Source organism: Nannobrachium achirus (assembly GCF_963921795.1).
Source record: "Nannobrachium achirus genome assembly, chromosome: 16".
Taxonomy (NCBI): domain Eukaryota; kingdom Metazoa; phylum Chordata; class Actinopteri; order Myctophiformes; family Myctophidae; genus Nannobrachium; species Nannobrachium achirus.
The window spans coordinates 57033178-57053538 of record NC_137823.1 but is presented as its reverse complement, the minus strand read 5'-3'; the positions used below and the strand labels follow the sequence as shown (position 1 = coordinate 57053538).

The window sequence follows — 20361 nt, the reverse complement described above, 5'->3', positions numbered from 1 at the left end:
ACTGACCAGTCTTTTAATTCCCTTTGTTAAAATCTAATTATCTTTACTACTTTTCTATGATTCCATGTTTTATTATATTCTTAACCCATTAATTAAGGGAACCACTTTTTGTGTTGTTACAGTATATAGAAACACAATTGTTTTGTAATCTTTTAATAAATATTTGAAGTTTTTCTGAAAACTTAGGTCAGGCTTCAGATTTTTAGAGACGCATTTTTAGGATCGGCCTTAGGTCTAAAACTCTAAATGGTTTCATGTTCTTGCATTATTTGCAGTGTGAAGTATTGGACCTCTTTTGAATAGACACTATTGTAGCAATACTAATGCGACTGGTAAATTAGCAGGACTACAATAATAATCAATGGACTTCATTGAGGTCTGAAGTTAGTCTTGTCCTGTCAGTCAACACACACACACACATGCTGTGCTTCTCAAAGAATTTCAAGTCAGACGTGCGGCACTTTGCAAGGAAAAAAGAGGAATGCAAGGAAATTGCATTGGTTTCACTGAATGGGTTGTAAATTGTGTATCAGGGTGTTTCTCACATCCACAAACAGGGTCGGTCCGTCCGTGGAGCAAGTTGTGCTGCCAGCTAATTCTCTGTCCATGTCAAATGTTGTTTTTTTAACCCCAAGGCAAACATCTCAGCCATTGTTCCAAATGAAGCAAGGAGACCTCTACTCTCACCCTGGGTCATTCTGAGCCTTCTATTTATACTCCTTTGCCTCCCAAAAGCAGAGCACCTCTTCTTCCGTCTTGGAAGATACAGAGCAAGAGGAGGACGTAAGACATTTTTTCGTTTCATTTGGGGGTTGCAGTTTGCAGTGCTGCTACAATATTAGGTAGTCATGTTAGGGGCTGCTTTAGTCCTACTCCTGAGTATCCTGTTTAATTCACATCCGTGGGTCAGCAGCAGCAGTGTGTGCCCAAAGAAGTGTGTGTGCGACCACAGCGCAGCAGTCCTGTCCATGCAGTGTTTCAGGGTGCAAGCGATTCCATCGCAGATACCTAGAGACACAAAGATAATAAAGCTGGCTTACAACCACATCAAGGAAGTAAAGGTAAGTGACAATATTGAATACTGCCTGATGTCAAATGTATTTGTACATTTCAATATCTCTCAGATTTATGTAATACATGTTTTAATTGCTGTGCAATTTAGTCATAATGATTAAGTGTGTCATAGATTTAATATCTAACACTCTCCAAAAAATACAAGTATCCAAGTTCCTTTTATGTGTGGTTGAACTGTCCATAGTTTCCATTGATTCATTATGTGGAAATGATAACACTTCCCTTTGAAAATATGGAGTTCACTGTCTTGTGTAGTAACAGACTTTGTGAGAGGAATTTGTGAGAGGAAATCCAGTATATATATATATATATATATATATATATATATATATATATAACTAACCCTAACCCTAACCCTAACCCTAACCCTAACCCTCATCATCATCATTTGACTTGTTTTAGCATTACTTTCATGTTTCTAGGGTTACACCCCGCCACTCCGACATGTCTCCTTTCCGACACTAACCCTATCCCTGACCCTTACCCTAAACTTAACCTCATGGAAGTGTCGCCACTCCGACAATAAGAAGTACATTTCGGAGTGGCGACATGTCGGAATGGAGAGCGACACCCGTTTCTAGTGTTAACATTGGCATTTAGAAACACTATATTATAGAGCTGCAGATAAATGCTGAGTTACTTTAAGTGCTTAATGTGTGATTTTAGGTTCAAGACTTGTCAGGACTGACAGCGTTGGAGGAGGTGGTGCTTTCCTCAGCTGGGGTGGAGGTGGTGGAGAACAATGCTTTCAGGTGGGGTCTGAGCACCACTCTGCTATTTAACACAGAGATAACATTTGAACAAATATACAAACGATTTAATAAGAGTTTCAGTTTTTAAAATCACGTAACAAATATGAAAGGAAAATGATGGCAATCATCTGCATCCAGTGATTGACTGGGCTTTGGCATTCTGACTGCTTTTAGGGCCCACAGAAGACTACGACATCTGGACCTCCAGAAGAATAAGCTACGCTCTGTTCCCCGGGGTCTCCCAACTAGCCTGGAGACCCTCAAGGTAGAGTATAGGCTAACCTTTCAACAAAGAAGAGATTTCTTAGAAATAACGGAAACAAATATTGTGGCTACGTACATACTGTATGTCAGGGTTCCCCAATAGGCGGCCCTTGGGCCATTTGCGGCCTGCAGGGGGCTACTGTTTGGCCCACACCAACACCCCAGTAATAATGGTGGTATAAGAGCAGCAACAACACTAGTACATCGTCGTTGTCGGGTGGAAACCTCGTATCTCCAAATGTGTACGTTCTTTTGCAAAGTAAAGCCCTGCTTCATCATTCAAGGCCGTCTCACAAAAGTAGTGAAAACAGCAGATCTACAAGCACACGAGGCGTTGTGTGCTTGTAGATCTGCTGTTTTCACTAGTTTAAATCATTTTTAAAATGATAAATGTAAAATGAACGGTTTTGGACATTCAAGATTTTCACCCGACAACGACGATATCTGAACTGTCACTGGTGTAGTGGGAACGCCACCGTTGTCCCCTGCAATGCTGTGGCCCTCGGCTTGGTACCCTAGACATGATTCGGCCCTTGGGGAAAACTAATTGGGGAACCCTGCTGTATTGTCATCAAATACTTTTCTTTGTTCAGGTGGGTAACAACCTGATCCACACTCTTCAGGAGTCGACCCTGGAGAACCTGAAGAAACTGCGTGAGCTGGACCTGCAGAGCAACCACATCACCGCGCTCCGAGCCAACGTCCTCTCGGGCCTGGTGAAGCTGGAGCGCCTGTTCCTGGACGGGAACCGCATCGAGACGGTGCAGGGCTCCATGAGGCTGGCCCAGCTTAAGCTGCTGAGCACGGGCAGCAACAGAATCACGTCTTTCCCCTCTGCCTTTTTCACCCAACTGAAATCCCTGAGCGCGCTGCGTCTGGCGGGGAACCTGCTGTCCAGGTAGTGATGGGACTTACGATTTACGATATTATCGCGATAATCAAAATCCATTATCCTGGGACAGAACATTTGCCAAAAAATAAATAAAAAATCGATCTACAAGCTCACAACGTGTTGCATTGCGCCACGTTGTGGGCTTGTTGATCGGCTATTTTTTGGCAAAGACAAATAGAGAGTGAAAAAAGACTGTATCAAGTACGTACAGTATATTTATAAGTACCTTTTACCAATAATTTAAGTGGTGCCAAATTTGCAGCTCAGCAAATAAAAAGGTGATTTGATCCCACCCAGTGCATGACGGAGGACGATATCACGATAAATTAAATCTCCACAATACGATTATCGTGAGTGTTTTATTATCAGACGATACACAATATTATCGTTTATCGTCTCCCATCCCTATGTCCAGGGTCCCCAACGACCTCCCGGGGTCCCTGAAGGTCCTCATCCTGGACCGCAACCACATCCGAGCTCTGAGGAGCCGAGAGATGGCTCAGCTCTGGAGCCTCACCTCCCTGTCGGCGGCCCACAACCGCCTGGTCTCGGTGGACGGCGCTCTGCGCCTGCCCAACCTCACCTCTCTGGACGTGCCGGGCAACCACCTCAAGGTAGGGGTGGGCGATATGGTGATGATTATCGTGGAGAGACGATACAATGTCTCCACGATATGCCTTTTCAGAGGTATCGTATATATATCGTGATACAATTGATTGAGGGAGCCTTGTAAAAAATCCTGTTTAATCGTTAATACTAGAGATTCATTGCAGAATTCAATTTAAACCTGCATTTTGCTCTAAATCAGTAGTTCTCAAACTTTAAAATGTCATGGTCTCCCCTTAACTCTGACAGTGTACAAATGAAACCAAATGGACCCGTAAGGGTCCATTTGGTTACACACTGTCAGAGTTACATAATTGTAACTTTACATACTTGTAAAGTTCAATTTAGACCTCCCAAAAGGAACCCAGAGTCTAGTTTTTGTCAACTTGAAAAATAACCATAAAAAACAACTTGAAAAAGATTCATGATAAAATCGTTTATCGTGATACAGCTTTAGAAGATATGGTGATATTGTATGTTTCCATATCGCCCACCTCAAGGTGCTGCCCGGGAGGCTGGCTCCTCGCCTGGAGAGGCTGGACTGCAAGCAGAACTCCATCCAGGAGGTCTCCTTCCACCACGTGTCTGGCATGAGGCAGCTCAGGCATCTGTTCCTGGAGAACAACACCATTAAGAGCTTTGAGGCCAACGCACTGAAGAACAACGTGCAACTCACCAACCTGGCTCTGGAGCAAAATCTGTTGTCTTCAATTCCAGATGGGTATATATGTATATGTATATGTATATGTATATGTATATGTGTATATGTATATGTGTATATGTATATGTATATGTATATGTATATGTATATGTATAGAAAACGAGACGTGGGTGTATGTTTTGTCATCTCAATACAAACAGAGATGTGTTAAAACAGGTTCCTTGGCTCATCGATTACATTGCCATTGGTGATTTGATGCGCACCGAACATGAATTATCCGTTCACACTTCAAAGAAACTATGCAAATGTCTGTGTGTGTGTGTGTGTGTGTGTGTGTGTGTGTGTGTGTGTGTGTGTGTGTGTGTGTGTGTGTGCGTGCGTGCGTGCGTGCGTGCGTGCGTGCGTGCGTGCGTGCGTGCGTGTGCATACAAATGTGTGTGCGCACGTATGTGGGGTGGAACTTAAAACAATTACCAGGTGCTGGAAGGTTTGTTTGCTGAACACACATGAACTTTACTGAGCTCTTAACACTCCATTCCTCTTCCTGCTCGACAGGCTCCCAGAAAGCCTGGTCCGCTTGGACCTGAAGGCCAACCACATCTCAGTCCTCCCAGAGGGGCCGATGCGCCCGCTGAGACGCCTGCAGGTGCTCAACCTCCGCCGGAACCGGCTGACCACGCTCCCCCGCGCCCTGCCCCACCTCCTGCCCAGGCTGGGCACCCTCTACCTGGACAGCAACCCCTGGAACTGCACCTGCCAGCTCCAGAGGCTGGGCAGGCTGCTGGTGGCCCGCGGGGTGGAGATGCCCGGCGAGGAGCTCTGCGGCGAGGAGCAGCTGGTCAGGGTGCCGTCGTCCGTCGGCGGCGCCGGAGACTGGAGGGCTTATCTGACGCCGGAGGGTAGATGTGAGGAAGAGGAGGCAGAGGAGGACAGGGAGGGTGCGAGGCATGAGGAGGAGCAGGACACGGACCCTACGAACGACGAGGACTATTATGATTACGATTAACAGAAACAAATGAATGCACTTTTAATGTCAAAACTTTGCTGTTCTAAAAGTTATGGTACATTTTGTAGCTCTGAGATGCCTATGGAATGTGTTGATAACGTAGAAGCAATCAATGATTATTCTAAGGCATTAAAGAGGAAGACCAACCCTTTTCAATATTGAACTATGTCATTAATATACCTTAGAGGAGTTGTGTGGAAAATAGAAAAAAGGTTCCCCCCCTTCTGTGTTGCCTAGAACTGGAGGATTGATTTTGGGGTTTGTATTGTAAAGTACAATGTGATGACATCACACCGTTGTACTTTACAATACAAACCCCAAAATCAATCCTCCAGTTCTAAGCAACACAGAAGAGGGGGAACTTTTTTTCTATTTCCACACAACTCCTCTAAGGTATATTAATGACATATTTCAATTTTGAAAATGGGTGGTCTTCCCCTTTAAGTATGTGTAATTAGGCAGCTTTAGACACAGCGCTTTGTTGGCAATATACAACGGCAGAAGGGAGACTTCCTTCATATTGTCGCTGGTGGGCGCTGTGCCGCTATCAAAACCATTACTTTTCAGGAAATGGAAAAACCCATTTTCCATTGGATTACAAGCACTTGTTAATACTTTTCAGTGGTTAAATGTTCATTAAACCCACAGACCCACTTTCACTTTCATTATAGGTGAAAAGTATCAAAACTAGTCAGTCCATGTCACCCCTCCACCCCTAAAAACAAAGGCATACAGTATCTCTTCATTAACAGCTTATACATACCGTAGATGCAGTCGTTTTGTGCTCCTACTTATGTTAATCATGTTTATTTTGGTTCTCAGTTTTCTTTCCTTCATTTGACTGTATCTGGCTGAATCACTATGCCTCTAATTCTGGAAATGCAACAAATTGGGTTTCATGATTAAATTACAGAGCACACATCTTCAAAAGAGACTCACGTGAAAAATGAATGTCTTTAGTTTCAAATAATGTAATGCTGTGTTTTACCAGTAGATGGCGACTTTTGCCTGCTTTTCATTTTTCTTTAGCTTGTGGTGTGGATATCAACCGAATGGTTCCTTGCTGTCAGTCACAGGTTAATGCTGACAGGGCTGATAGTCGGGAGATATCTTCAGAAATATTGTAATATCCTGGAATAAATTCCTTACCAAAAAATCCTTCACCAATGTGTTTGTTAAAGGAGTAGTTCACCCCCAAAATGACTTTTTTTCTATTGATTACTCATGCCATGGAGACTAGAGTTCAATAATATTTTTTGGTTTTTGTCACATTCCTAAGACAAAAATTTGATTTGAGTAAATTTACCCCCCTTGATTCCGGATGGTGACCCGTTTCCAAACGGGTCACCATCCGGAATGAATGGGGGTAAATTTATTGTTATCACATTTTTGTCTTAGGAATGCGACAAAAACCTAAAAATATTATTGAACTCTAGTCTCCATGGCATGAGTAATCAATAGAAAAAAAGTCATTCTGGGGGTGAACTACTCCTTTAAGGTGTCTAGTAACAAATCTCACAAAGACTGAAATTCAGTTTCCCTAGGAAAATCCGTGACAGCTGCTGAAAGTTGGGGTCCCATTAAATTAACTATACAGGATAAAACACACCAAAATAAATGTATGCTTTAAGTAGAATGTGAGGGGACAAACTAGGGTTTTTTCATGATTCTGAATCCATTGCAAGCATTTGTTTTGCACAAAAAACATTCTTTGGGGTAAAGGTGCATGGCTCCCCCAAAATTTTGAAAAGTGATGACTCATCACTAAACCATATTTTTGTGGGGACGCTTTTTGCCCAAGGAATGTTTTTCGTGCAAAACAAATGCTTGCAATGGATTCAGAATCATGAAAGGCCCCTAGTTTGACCCCTCACATGCTACTTAAAGCATACATTTATTTTGGTGTGTTTTATCCTGTATAGTTAATTTAATGGGACACCAACTTTAATCAGATGTAACGGATTCTCCTATAGGGAAACTGAATTTCAGTCTTTGTGGGATGTGTTACTAGACACCTTTACAAACACATTGGTGAAGAAATGTTTTGGTAAGGAATTTATTCCAGGATTTTTTAAGATATCCCCTAACTACTAGAGAGGGCACTTGGTAAAAATGGTCCCTTGGTTTGTGTCCACGGGACGCTAAGCAAGACATTTAATCCCTAACCGCTCTCAGGGCGCTGCTCCTGTAGCTCCTGATACGATGACCTAGCAGTTCACCATATGTGCAAATATACAGTGACAAAAACCCACTTTTTGTATTATTATTATTATTATTATTATTACCCATATTAATATATATATATATATATATATATATATATATATTAAGACAGGGGTCTTCAACGTTTTCAGGCCAAGGACCCCTTAGTTGAGAGAGAGATAAGCAGGGACCCCACAACCTGTTCATAGATTCCATCATCATTTCATTGTTTGACAGCACAATCATCAGTGTATTTTGGATTCATGTCAATTTGTGTTTTCAGATATTTAACCACTTGAACTGTCAAACTTGACCTTTCACTCTGTACTTAGTCTGCTTTTTCTCCCCTCTACACCAAAGCTCTCTGCCAAAAATAGCAGATCTACAAGCTCACAACGCCCCGCAGCGCGAGGCGTTGTGAGCTTGCAGACCGGCTATTTTTGGCTAAAGTTCTCAGAATATGGACGCTAGGGTTCAAGTGGTTAATATAAAAAAGGAGAAAAAAAGTTTCTATCACTCAAAGATTTGGAGGACCCCCTGTAGTAACTCTGAGGACCCCCTAGGGGTCCCGGACCCCCTGTTGAAGACCCCTGCATTAAGACATCTAATCTAGACACTGGTGTTGGGTAGCTAGCACTTCCTGAAGCTCATACACCAATCTGGCCGATATCTCCCACGGCTAAATGGGAATTCCATCTGGAGAGAGAAATTGTGTCTCTCTTATGGGATGAAAGGGTTCAAATCGCGGCTAGGACATGAATTTGAAGGCATTATCTATCTATAGTCATTTTAGAATTACCGTAATTGTAATTGAGGCTTTTTTTGCATTGTGCCACTGTTTCCAATTTGGGGAAAATATGTTTTGAAAGTAGAACTGTGTTTCCAGTAGAGGTGGGCAACGATTAATTTTTTTTAATCGCGATTAATCGCACTCAATCCTGGAGTTAATCGCGATTAATCGCGATTAAAATGGCTCATTTTAAGTCTGCCGAAGGCATTCAAAATTAGTGGCGTCCCTGAAAATCGCGGGCCCCCCTGCAAGGATGGGGGCAGGAGCCCTTTTGCAAATGATAATGGAGTTCTATCCGTCTGTCATTCAATGTTATATGAGATACATAAAGGTTTCCTGTGTAAATAAGGCGAAAAGCTTACTAGGATCTCCTTTGAGTTGATCTTGTACCAGTGAACTGTACTTTCATGAAACTACAATCAATCAATCAGTCAGTCAATCAATCAATCAATCAATCAATCTCTCTGGAAGAAGTTGCACATGATCTCTGTAGCCGAGGCTGAGGCGCTCCAACAAGACCACTCTGACAAGCTAAATGCTGGGTGCAGTAAATGTATTTGTCTGCAAACAGCCCAATGAGCCCATATTAACAGCTGCATGTTTATTTTATTTGTAGCCTATTTATTTAATTTAAAAAAAAAGAAAAAGAAATGTTGGTGAACAAAATATTTTTGACAGTGTACTCTGTCTCGTTTTTGCAAAATCTCAAATTAACAACTAAGAACCAGCAGCAGCAGCAGCTGCAGGCAGCACCAACAACAAACAAACTGGACCTAAAAAACCAACCAAACAAAATCAGAAACAAATCACAACTGTAGTCGCTGACTGCAGCGAGTCAGACAGGCAGGCAGCAAGTGATGAGAGAGATCAGATTACACAACAAACACCAGCACGCAACAAGTGGCTGAAACGCACAACACAACAAGTTAAACAACACACAGTGCAAGTTGAATCTTTATTTACCTGATTGCTGCTGCCTGCAGTTAATTTTTTCATATCCAGATAGATAAACGCGCTTCATTACGTGTCAAACGCTAAGTCGCTAAAACCGAAACAAACACACTGTCACGTCACAGCTGTGAGCCTGCATTCTGAAAGAGGGGCGGGTTCCCAAAGAGTGTACAAGTAAAGCACAGTGCTGTGACACAGTGACAGCCAATCAGAAGACGTCTCTGATTCAGAGATGTTTAAGTCAGGTAAGATGGCAGCAGACTGCCTGCGCTGTCCTGTGTGTGATGTCATTGCGCATGCAGCTCCCAGACCCAACTTTGATCCGCGATTAACGACGATATTTTTTTTTACCGCCGACAAGAGTCTCGCGATAACGCAGCACGATAACGCCGATAACGGCCCACCTTTAGTTTCCAGAAGGCCAAAATAAAATGTAATTCGTTCATTCACATGTTTTGTTAGCAATCAAAGTGTCTATTCTATTAATCGTGACCTCAACAGTGGTAGATGGCTACCCCTAAAATTGCGACCATAGGTTCCCCTGACACATCACTCTGACATCGCTGGTGCATCATAGTGATGTCAGATAAACAGAGAAGGGATCTCCATGGGCATAAAAGGGATTCTGTTAGGCATCTCAATATATGGGCATAAAAGGGATTGCATCCCAGAACAGAATCCATATATGGCCAAGACAGATGACGTGACCTCGCTTTTGGCCCTTAAGCGTCTTACTGGTATATATACTGCATATATTAGTCCCGTGAAATTGTTGTGTTCATGCTGGTCTCACACACACGCCCGCCTGCATCAAGAGATGCATTGTGTTTAACCTTTGGAGCGGTGCAAAACGCTCCTACATTTCACTTAGTGTGTTTTTGTATGAGCCCTTATACCAGTGGTTCTCAACCTTTTCAGGCCGCGACCCCCAAAATAATCATATTTTAACTGGGGACCCCCCCCCACCCTGACCAGCACTAGTCAAAATCTCTGCCTCTAATAAGTGTAAGTGTTTAATTTGTCATTTTAGAAGCATTAAAATGTCCTTAAATTGTCACTTTAGAAATGTGCAGATACCCTCAATACACTTAAACTTTATGTTGGTTTGTTTACTGTTGAGTGAGAAAACAATGTTGCACATTAAGTTACTCATCTGGAGACCCTCCAAAATAATTTGGGGACCCCCCTGGGGGTCCCGATCCACTGTACATGCTTCTGCTACAAACAGTAGCCTATACCAGATTCTACAATAGAACTGCATACATCCATCCATTGCAACACTGACTAGAATGATTCAACTGGAAATTGCAAGTGTGGTTGCCCTGACTATATTCTGCAGCAAGCTAACTGTCATGTGAAACTCGACCAATCCTGGAGCCTTGTGTGGCCTTGGCGCAGTGGTTAGCGCTTCGCCTCACAGCTAGAAGGTCCTGGGTTCGATTCCCGCCGGGGGTCGCTGTGGGTGCTGGGGGCGTGTTTCTCCCTCCGCGTCATCAGCGCCCACACCCTGGGGTTGGCGATAGGGCCTTTCTGTGTGGAGTTTGCATGTTCTCCCCGTGTCTCCTAGGGTTGATACCCTCACAAAAACATGCAGTAATCCTGGTCTCAATAATGCCTCCCCCTGGCCAGCCGGGGTGCTTGATGGAGGGGAAAGGAACTGGTTGGAATAACGTGTTACTTCCACGCGCTACGTCCATCCCGGGGAAATCCCCCTGTCAGGTGAAAAGAAACAACTTGGACTACTCATGCATTGAAGGAAGCATGAGGTCAGTCCGTTGTCTCCCCAGGCGCGGCAGAGGGAGAGCAGAGCCCAGGATTACATTGGCACTGGGTGAAAAAGGGTTGCAAAATCGTGGGATAAAAATTATTTAAAAAAAAAAAAATCCTGGAGCTAGCAACACTCCCCCATTGAACTCAATGCAGGACTAAAGAGTCTAGATTGTGTATCCAGGACAATAAGAAAGGTGGGTTAGAACAATATGGACGTGCAGAGAATGTTAGAGAGGCAGGGGCTGAAAAATGTCCTTTTGGTGAAAATACTGAAAATAGCAGATCTCCAAGCTCACAACGCGTCGCGCTGCGGCGCGTTGTGAGCTTAGAGGTCGGCTATTTTCAGTACTTGATACCACACTAAACGAATTATAATAAAATCACACCCAATGTGAAGTGAGCGGTGGTCGTGTTTGCATAATGTCTTCAGATATAGGTCTAGGATGTAATTGGTGATGTAATACAGGCTACACACACACACATTGCTATGGCAAAACGCTGAGGAAAAAGTGGCTACAGACACACGCACAGCCACTCTATGGAGCGGTTTACCACCGCTCAAAAAAGGCAATACTGCAGATGTGGCGTAACGGCATGGATTTCTACACAGAGAGGGCAATTCTTTCACCATAAGATGCTGCATTCAAGTTCAGGAGAGTTTGGACAAGGCAATTCTTGAACGCTGCCCTCAGGTATGGCATGGAAAGAGGACATTTGTATTTCTTTCACCTTAGTGAAAATGGCATTCATGGTCTGGAGAGGCCACTTTTCACAGACTGTTAAAAGGGCAGGGGTCGAGCCCCCTTCATTTCTATGTGTGCACGTGCCTCACCAACAAAGGCAGAACACCTTGATTGACCAATCAGAATCGACGTCACTGTGATGTCAGAGCACTGGCTATATTTATAATCTTCCCCGGAATGCACCTCAAACTTGGTCTCTGCCTCCATACCTCTAAAGTACACGACATGACGCGAACACGAAAGCTGATTCTAGGAGCGTTGGCCGGCGTGGCCGGCATCAGCTTGGCTGTAATGTGGTCCAGACCCCAGGCTTTCTGCCCATCGGTGTACCTCCAGAGTAATGACGAATGGCCTGCTGGCATGATGATGGTGGACGGCCAGGCTGAACTCCTGACCCGCATCGACGCCCTGACTCGGTGCCTGTCAGAGCTGAAGGAAGAGGTGAAGGCATTGAGGAACGCTCTAATCTCAATGCAGGACCACGTGGCTAATGAGCGAGCCGCAGCGGCGGTGCCCTTGAGGCCGTCTAGAAACAGAGCCCTCCAAAGGAGCATGCGTACACGCAGGAAAATGGCTGCACGGGCCGGCTCTGGAGCCAGAGCTGTGTGTCGAAGCTCAGAGGACGAAGACGACAGCGGTTATACGACCGCAGTGTCAGACCTGGAGCGAGAGGAGTCATCGTCACTTGATGACCACTCATGGTGGGGAGGAACACGTGGTGGGGAGGAAGAGCGTGCCGACAATCTATCCATGCTTCTCAAAGGGATCGACGCTTTGCATCATCAAGGCACTGAAGCTGACAAAAGAGAAAGCCTCAACGCTTTGCTAGCGAAGCGAGAGGAGTTTGGACATAATTCAGCGTTTCTGTGGCGACTGATACGTGCCTATTGTGATCTACATGACGTCAGCTCCAGCCAGGAGGAGAAGAACAGCCACGGAGAGAGAGGGAAACAAGTAGGAGAAGAAGCCATGAGGCTGCATCCGTCGTGTGCTGAGATTCATCAGTGGTTTGCCATCATGTGTGGCATGATTGCACAATATGACAACGTGAAGAACAAGATAAAGAATGGCTTCATATTCAAGAACCATGTAGATAAAGCCATCGAGCTTAAGCCACAAGACCCCTTTTCCCACTACCTAATGGGACGTTGGTGCTACGCGGTGGCTCAGTTATCGTGGATTGAGAAGAAAGTTGCCGCTATGTTATTCGGAGAGACTCCAAGTGCCACGATCCAAGATGCATTGACACGTTTTCTCAAGGCCGAGGACATCCATCCCAGATATTCCAAAGCGAACTATGTGTTTTTAGCCAAGTGCTACAGTGACCTGGGTCAGACAAGGGAGGCTAGAAAGATGTGCGAAGCTGCTTGTTCAATGGAAGCTGTTTCTCGAGACGACGAAGGAGCACAGAGAGATCTAGACGTACTTTGCCCATCGCTTGGCTGTACAAACTTTGCACACACACTCCTTGGCTGCCAAACCACAACCTCCACCCCTCATTTCTCACATGGCCCTCTTCTAGCGCCACCATGAGGCCGATTCTTGCAAAATACATTTTTGGACACTGCTCCTACACATTTTGCCCTAAAATCACGGTATGTCTAGAGTCATGTCCTCAACATGGATCTGTCCCATTTAGCGCCACCATCAGGCAGATCTTATGTGACCTGGCAGTGGCTTATCTCCCGATTAGGGAGTCTTACTGGTATCTAGGGATTGACAGGGCAAGACAAGACAAGACAAGACAAGACAAGACAAGACAAGACAAGACAAGACAAGACAAGACAGATATTTACACAGCATTTAAGTGTCCTTTAAAGGTGCTGTAAGTGATTTTCTTTTGTTCAAGTGTTAAATAGCTCTGATGGTAATCATTGCTATTGGTTTGTTCAGTATGTTCCCCACTTTCTTACCACCTAAACCTACCCCTACCCCTACCCCTAACCCTAACCATAACCTCACTAAACTAATGCTGTGAGGTGGGGAACATAGAACCTGGGGAACATAGAACCTGGGGAACATAGGTTGGACCCTTTCAGGGAAGGGTCACCCGGTCTCTCCAGATCTTTAGTAAACCAAAAATGCATTTTCAGGGCAGGACATCAATCTGCTCCAATCAGGATAGAGAACTCATACATGATGATACAGGATAAACAAGTGGAAGAGATGACACAGAGATGAGCAGACAAAAGTGATTCTGGTTCACTGCAATTGAAAAATGCATTTTAACCCCTGCTGTTACTGAACAAACACTAGCAATGATTACTGTCAGAATATAACCCAAAGTTATCATCCTACTGTATAACCTTTGGTAAGTTAATGTGAGCTGAAGCATGTGTCACCTGTCTCTGGTATCAGTGTCATATTGAAATAGTCAGATCAATATATTGCATATCTTATAGCTTGTAATGTAGGCTTTCAGTGGCTAAAGAGTCCAGTCCAATAATGCAACAAATAGCACAATTCAGTATCGAAAAGACAAAAACTTGACTTTGATCTAAGCTTCATAGTAGCGTGTATGTGATTAACCGAGCATGATAGCATACAAGAGAGTGGTTTTACAGTGGCATTTAAAGTGAAAACGTGGTTATATTCAATATAGTCAAATCCGGTCACAAAAGTGATATCCGGATTTGATTGGCCAAGCTTTGCGTGACAGAGTGCTTTGAACAGCGATAATAGATTCTGAAGGCCACGTAGCGGCCCGAACATCTCGTAGGTTATCAATTCAACAAGGACAATACAATAACTCTGTTTGCGCCAGAGATATACGTGTACTGTATATTTCCTCACATGACCGTCATTGGCCAGTATCAGTACAGTGTATATAGCCCGACCAATGCCAATATATTCAAGGTTTTGGGTCTGAGTGGCATCAAATGGTGGTCTAATATTAAAAACGACCGATACATCGGAGAGATAATGATCGATGTCCGATACTGACATCGGGGTCCAAAAACAACCGATATATATTTGTGGAATAATAGTTGTCTGGCTTGAGAGACTAATATTTACCCCTAATGCTGGGGATATAGTGTTCACGTATGCTTTGACTAGAGTTATATTTATACCTGTTAATAACACTTACACCGTGAACATCCCAGTCAGGGCACCAAGCAAGACCCTTAACGCAACTTTTGTATTTAGTTAGTTCACTTATTCTAATCCCTGCCCGTTTAATCATTGTTTGATACTCTTATCTGTCCTGTGTTTCATACTGCAGTACAGCTATGACAATTTAAAGTCATATCTGTCTATTAGTACAGGCTACTAGACCTTTATTAATCCTGAGGGAGGGATTCAGTTTCTGCTTCAGCCGGGTGCTCCGGTGATCATGAATGATAAATGGAAACAATGTGAAGCAGTTAGGGGTGAGTGTCAGTGCTCAGCGATACTTCCGACCAGGGACGTGCTGGGCCCCTGATTCTGCCCGGGAAAAAGAGTTGGAGAGGCCCTCATTTTTATTATTTTTTAGTTATATTTTGTCGTTGTCGGGTGGAAACCTTATATGTCCAAAACCGTTTGTTTTGTATTTATCATTTTAAAAATGATTTAAACTAGTGAAAACAGCCGATCTACAAGCACACAACGCCTCGCACTGTGAGGCGTTGTGTGCTTGTAGATCTGCTGTTTTCACTACTTTTGTATGATGAAGCAGGGCTTTGCTTTCTGCCCGACTTTGTTGGCCGCACAGCCCCCAAAATGCAACGAAGGCCGACATTTTATTGTTAATTTTTTCCTAATGGCCGGCCTGGACCGGCCGCGAATGAACCGGCCGTTCGGGAGTTGTCCCGCTTTTCCCAATGGCCAGCACGCCCCTGCTTCCGACGGGTATTGGAACATTTGGAAGGCCCGGGGAGGTGAACCAGTGACCAGAGGGCCTCTTTACCCACTAAACTACAGACACCAGTGAACTACAGAGAGTTATTAGTCCAGATACAGTGGTGTGTTCTACAGTAGATGTTTTCAGAGGGATACGATAATCGCATGGTCACGGAGATACTCTACCACAGGGGTGGGCAACTTTTATGATACAGAGGGCCATTATAATTTCCACACTCACTCCAGAGGGCCACTTTCCTTGGCATGTTGTTACTGTCGAGCAAAAACTTCTTATCGCCAGTAAGAGTAGCAAAAATAGCCGCTCTACAAGCTCAAAACGCGTCGCAGCGCGATAGATCTGCTATTTTTGCTACTTTTGAATTGGAATCCTGAATTATCTTTTTGTTATTTTTTAATTGGAATTCTGAAATGTAACGTTTTGATTTAATTTCCAATGCATTTAGTTATATTTAACTTAACTTTATGAATTTAAATACAAATACATTGGACATAAAAAAGACTAACATTTAATACTACTATACTAGTTATTCAACTACTAATATAGACGTGACGTGAAGTAATTAAAGCGGGTCATGTTTGGAATTGTAACAGCTGAAATCAATAATATATCGGTATTCCGATAACCTGTGGGCCACATTAAGTGAAGGTGGGGGCCGCATGTGGCCCCCGGGCCGCCAGTTGCCCATGTATGCTCTACCACTTTTTCAATGGATGAAATGTTAGTAGAGGGCTACGCTTTCTTTAGAAAAAATTCTGCACGTCATACTATGTACTGTATTATAGCGTAACACGGTAGAACACACCACTGGTACAGATGTATTGTGAGTGTACCTGCGGAAGTACATTTCTGTCTAGTTGTCGACGACTCTCGTGCAGGAATCCCACAGTGGTCTGTCCAAAGGGTCGTGACCCCATGCAGTGGTCTGTCCAAAGGGTCGTGACCCCATGTAGTGGTCTGTCCAAAGGGTAACCGGTCACGTCGCCAAGAATCCAACTCGCCAAATTGTCCACGCTCATTGGCCAGGATTGTCAATGCTCCTGGATTTGCCAGGATGATTGGCAATTGAGTCATTCCACGAAACCGGTACGATTTGAGGTCCCTCTAATGCTTTTAAGTGTATTTTATCTATTTGGTCACCAAAATTGTTTTTTAAAAGCTTTTTATCATTAATTGATATGTTCCCTTTAATATTGTGTAAAACTTACATAGATTTTATCTTAATGCCAGAAATTATCTTCCCTTTTTTTAGTAGACACCACCTATTTTGTCCATTTTCTCATGTCCCAGATGGCTGCTAAGGAAAGTGGACTTATGGAGATATGACTACTAAAAATTTAAAATAATCCATAAATTATGCTATTCACATAAAACCAGCAATGTACTCTATTGCTGGTCATGTTTAGTATTTTAATAGATAGATGATTTATCATTAAAAGCACATTATATTGCTCTGTCCCCAAATCGCAATCAACCCCATTACAAAGTCATTCTCCTCTATAAAAAAGTATGAACTGCTCCTTTAGTGACATCAACAACATGCAATGGCATTCTACAAGTCTTCTGAGCAAGATGCTGCAGAAAGAGGACATTTCTCAACTTTTTACACCTATTTATAGTCATTTATACTTTCATAGTGCGGTCGTAAAGCTTAACAACTCAACCCCGTTACATGAAATAAAGAGAGAAAACAATCATTTGTGAAAACTATCTTTCTTAATTCAACAATGTATCTGATTTCTTAATGTTATGCATACCATGTGGTCTCCTGTTAATCACCACAGGTAGATTAATTTCCATCTTGAGTAAAATATCTCAACCCTGTATCAATGTCAACCCTGTTAAATGGATTATTCCATATAAAAATATTAATTTAATGCCTGAGATGGGAAAATATGTTTTTTCTGCATGTTAAACATGTCCTTAATGGTGTGGGCTATTCAGAAAAGTAATTCATTTCATGTCCAAATCGTACCGGTTTCGTGGAATGACTCAATTACATCTACTATGATAAATATTTTCTGGGGGAGGACCCCCAGATGATAAGTCATTATTAAGAATGTCTTACTTAACTTTGCTTCAGTCATCAAATCTGTACACCTACATTTGGCATTTTAAGGCTGAAATTGTACCCATGCTAGTAAAGCAAGCCTGATAAAAGTATCAAACATGCACAAAATTCAAAAGAACACAGGAATATATATACCAGTAAGACTCCCTAATGCACAAATAGGACAAAAAATGTGTTTTTCCAAAATCAGCCTGATGGGACAGATCCATGTTGATGAGATGAGTGTAGACATACTGTACTGTGTACCGATTTGCGTGATTTTAGGCCAAAATGTATAGGAGCAGTGTCCAAAAATGTGTTTGAAAAATTCGGCCTGATGGTGGCGCTATATGGGACAGATCCATGTTGATGACATGAGTGTAGACATACTGTGTAGCGATTTGCAGATCCATGTTGATGACATGAGTGTAGACATACTGTAAAGTAGGGGTTGATGACTAGGGTGTAGGGCTGGCTAGGTAGATTAGCTTCACCATGGGTGCTTCGTTCAGAAAGCAAGTTGAAGAGTTGGATTCCATTTTTATGTCATGGTTTTATTTGTCAGTATCGCATGACCAAGGTACTGGGTGACTCTAGGACAGGGATCTCTCAGGGAGGTGTTGTTCCACTGCTGCCAAACTAGAAGTGACCAGCCAGGCACTGAAGCAGTTTATATAGCCAGAGTCACTGATTGGGGAGTGAGCACAGGTGTGGTGCATGAGTGAGCAGCTGAGGGGTGGAGCCGATGATGAGCCGGGGGGTGGGGTTGCTGTCCAGTGTGAATCTTTTGAACACATACTGTGTACCGATTTGCGTGATTTTAGGGCAAAATCAGTAGGAGCAGTGTCCAAAAATGTGTTTGAAAAAATCGGCCTGATGGTGGCGCTATATGGGACAGATCCATGTTGATGACATGAGAGTAGACATACTGTGTAGCAATTTGCGTGATTTTAGGGCAAAATCTGTAGGAGCAGTTTCCAAAAATGTGTTTTAAAAAATCGGCCTGAAGGTGGCGCTATATGGGACAGATCCATGTTGATGAGATGAGTGTAGACATACTGTGTACCGATTTGCGTGATTTTAGGGCAAAATCTGTAGGAGCAGTGTCCAAAAATGTGTTTGGAAAAATTGGCCTGATGGTGGCTCTATATGGGACAGATCTATGTTGATGACATGAGTGTAGACATACTGTGTAGCGATTTGCGTGATTTTAGGGCAAAATCTGTAAGAGCAGTGTCCAAAAATGTATTTAAAAAAATTGGCCTGAAGGTGGCGCTATATGGGACAGATCCATGTTGATGAGATGAGTGTAGACATACTGTGTAGCGATTTGCGTGATTTTAGGGCACAAATTGTAGGAGCAGTGTCCCAAAATGTGTTTTGCAAGAATCGGCCTCATGGTGGCGCTAGAAGAGGGCCATGTGAGAATTGATGGGTGGAGGTTGTGATTTGGCAGGCAAGGAGTGTGCAAAATTTGGCATGGATCGGGGCAACGGTTGCGGAGATATGCAGGGCAAAAGTGTGACGTGTGACTGACAGACTGACTGACTGACGGAGGGACGGACGGACGGACTGACAGCCGGTGGAGGTTTGGATAGTATAGGAGTGCAAGTAACTGCGACCTAACGGTCGCAATTATATATATCTGTTAATTAAGACGTTTTGGGGGGAGGACCACCAGACCCCTGTTGGGGAGTTCCGCGCACCCCCTAAAAATAAATCTCCTGGATTCTCCTAGCCCTAGAATGTCTGTGATTAAAACAAATAAGTGTTTGTGTTTAATACTCAGCCATAGAACGCCCCCATAGTGTGTGCCAGCGGCTACGTCATTGTAGTCCTTAGCGGCCATTTCTTGGGTCAAAACACAGGTGTTTCAATTGTTTGATTGCATAGAACTAATGCTATAGTCTAATCAGAACACCTGTGTAAAGCCCTTTGCACACAGGCGCGTTTAACCGCACGGATAAAACGGACAATATCATTTTTTGAAAAGAAAACAATGATTCTCTACGACCTCATGCACACCGGCTCCGAATTAGCCGTGCGACGAGTGGCTGCCGCTGTGCGTTTTTTTCTCGATCGAAAACAGTTCGATTCGTGCGTCTTGTCGCATGCGGTAAAAAACTCATCACTCCTTTTATGACTCCTTTTTGGATCTGCAGCGCCGATTCCGCACAGCCTTGCACACCAAATCCAATGCGTTTTATTCATGCCGCAAACGGAAAAAACGCAACTGTCCTGTGTGCAAAGGGCTTAAGGCTGTGTTTACCCAAGAAATGGCCGCTCTGTAACTACATTTGGACTGCGGTTAGCAGCTAATCTGCGCGGCACTAAAGTGCTGCGCGTTTACTTGTGTACTCACCCAATAATTTATTCCTCAGCCTGGGAGAAAGAAATTGTCCTGTAGTGTCATATCCATTTGAAAGTTCTGGCTGAAAACGTGTAGACCTACTTTGTAAAATATCTCCACTTATCACGAGCCAACACGGACGACTTACACGACCGGGCGAGGGGCCCGGAATGACTGCTGGACTGAATATATCATAACTTCCTTTTGGAAGCACAAAATGTACGGGGCACACAATTGACAGGTGCTTGTGATTGACTTGGGGTGAGTGACTAATCACACCACCTGCGTGATTGATTGTGTGCCCCGTACGTAAAACATAATTGCGAATTTGTGCCACGTCATTGTCCCACCCTTTGGATCTGGTCAGTGGTCACCCTGTGCTGACAGTTGCTGTTAAACCAAAGAACCT

General features: G+C 43.6%; 2 protein-coding genes across 2 annotated transcripts in view; both read left to right on the top strand.

Moving 5' to 3' along the window:
• Positions 1-937: 937 nt before the first annotated feature.
• On the top strand, positions 938-5255 carry LOC308301156 (nephrocan-like; the record flags this gene model as incomplete). The annotated part of the gene is made up of 7 exons (XM_080745049.1): positions 938-1061; positions 1741-1826; positions 2001-2091; positions 2684-2988; positions 3398-3596; positions 4089-4309; positions 4805-5255. The coding sequence occupies exons 1-7, from the start codon at positions 969-971 to the stop codon at positions 5253-5255; spliced, it is 1446 nt and encodes a 481-aa protein (XP_080601175.1). The 5' UTR covers positions 938-968.
• Positions 5256-11936: 6681 nt separating this feature from the next.
• Positions 11937-20361, top strand: part of LOC308301154 (regulator of microtubule dynamics protein 2-like) — a gene marked incomplete at both ends in the record, with an annotated part of 9317 nt that continues 892 nt past the window's right edge. The window contains one exon of the mRNA XM_080745046.1: positions 11937-13155. Within this exon, the coding sequence (XP_080601172.1) occupies positions 11937-13155 (1219 nt within the window). The remainder of the gene's footprint in view (positions 13156-20361) is intronic.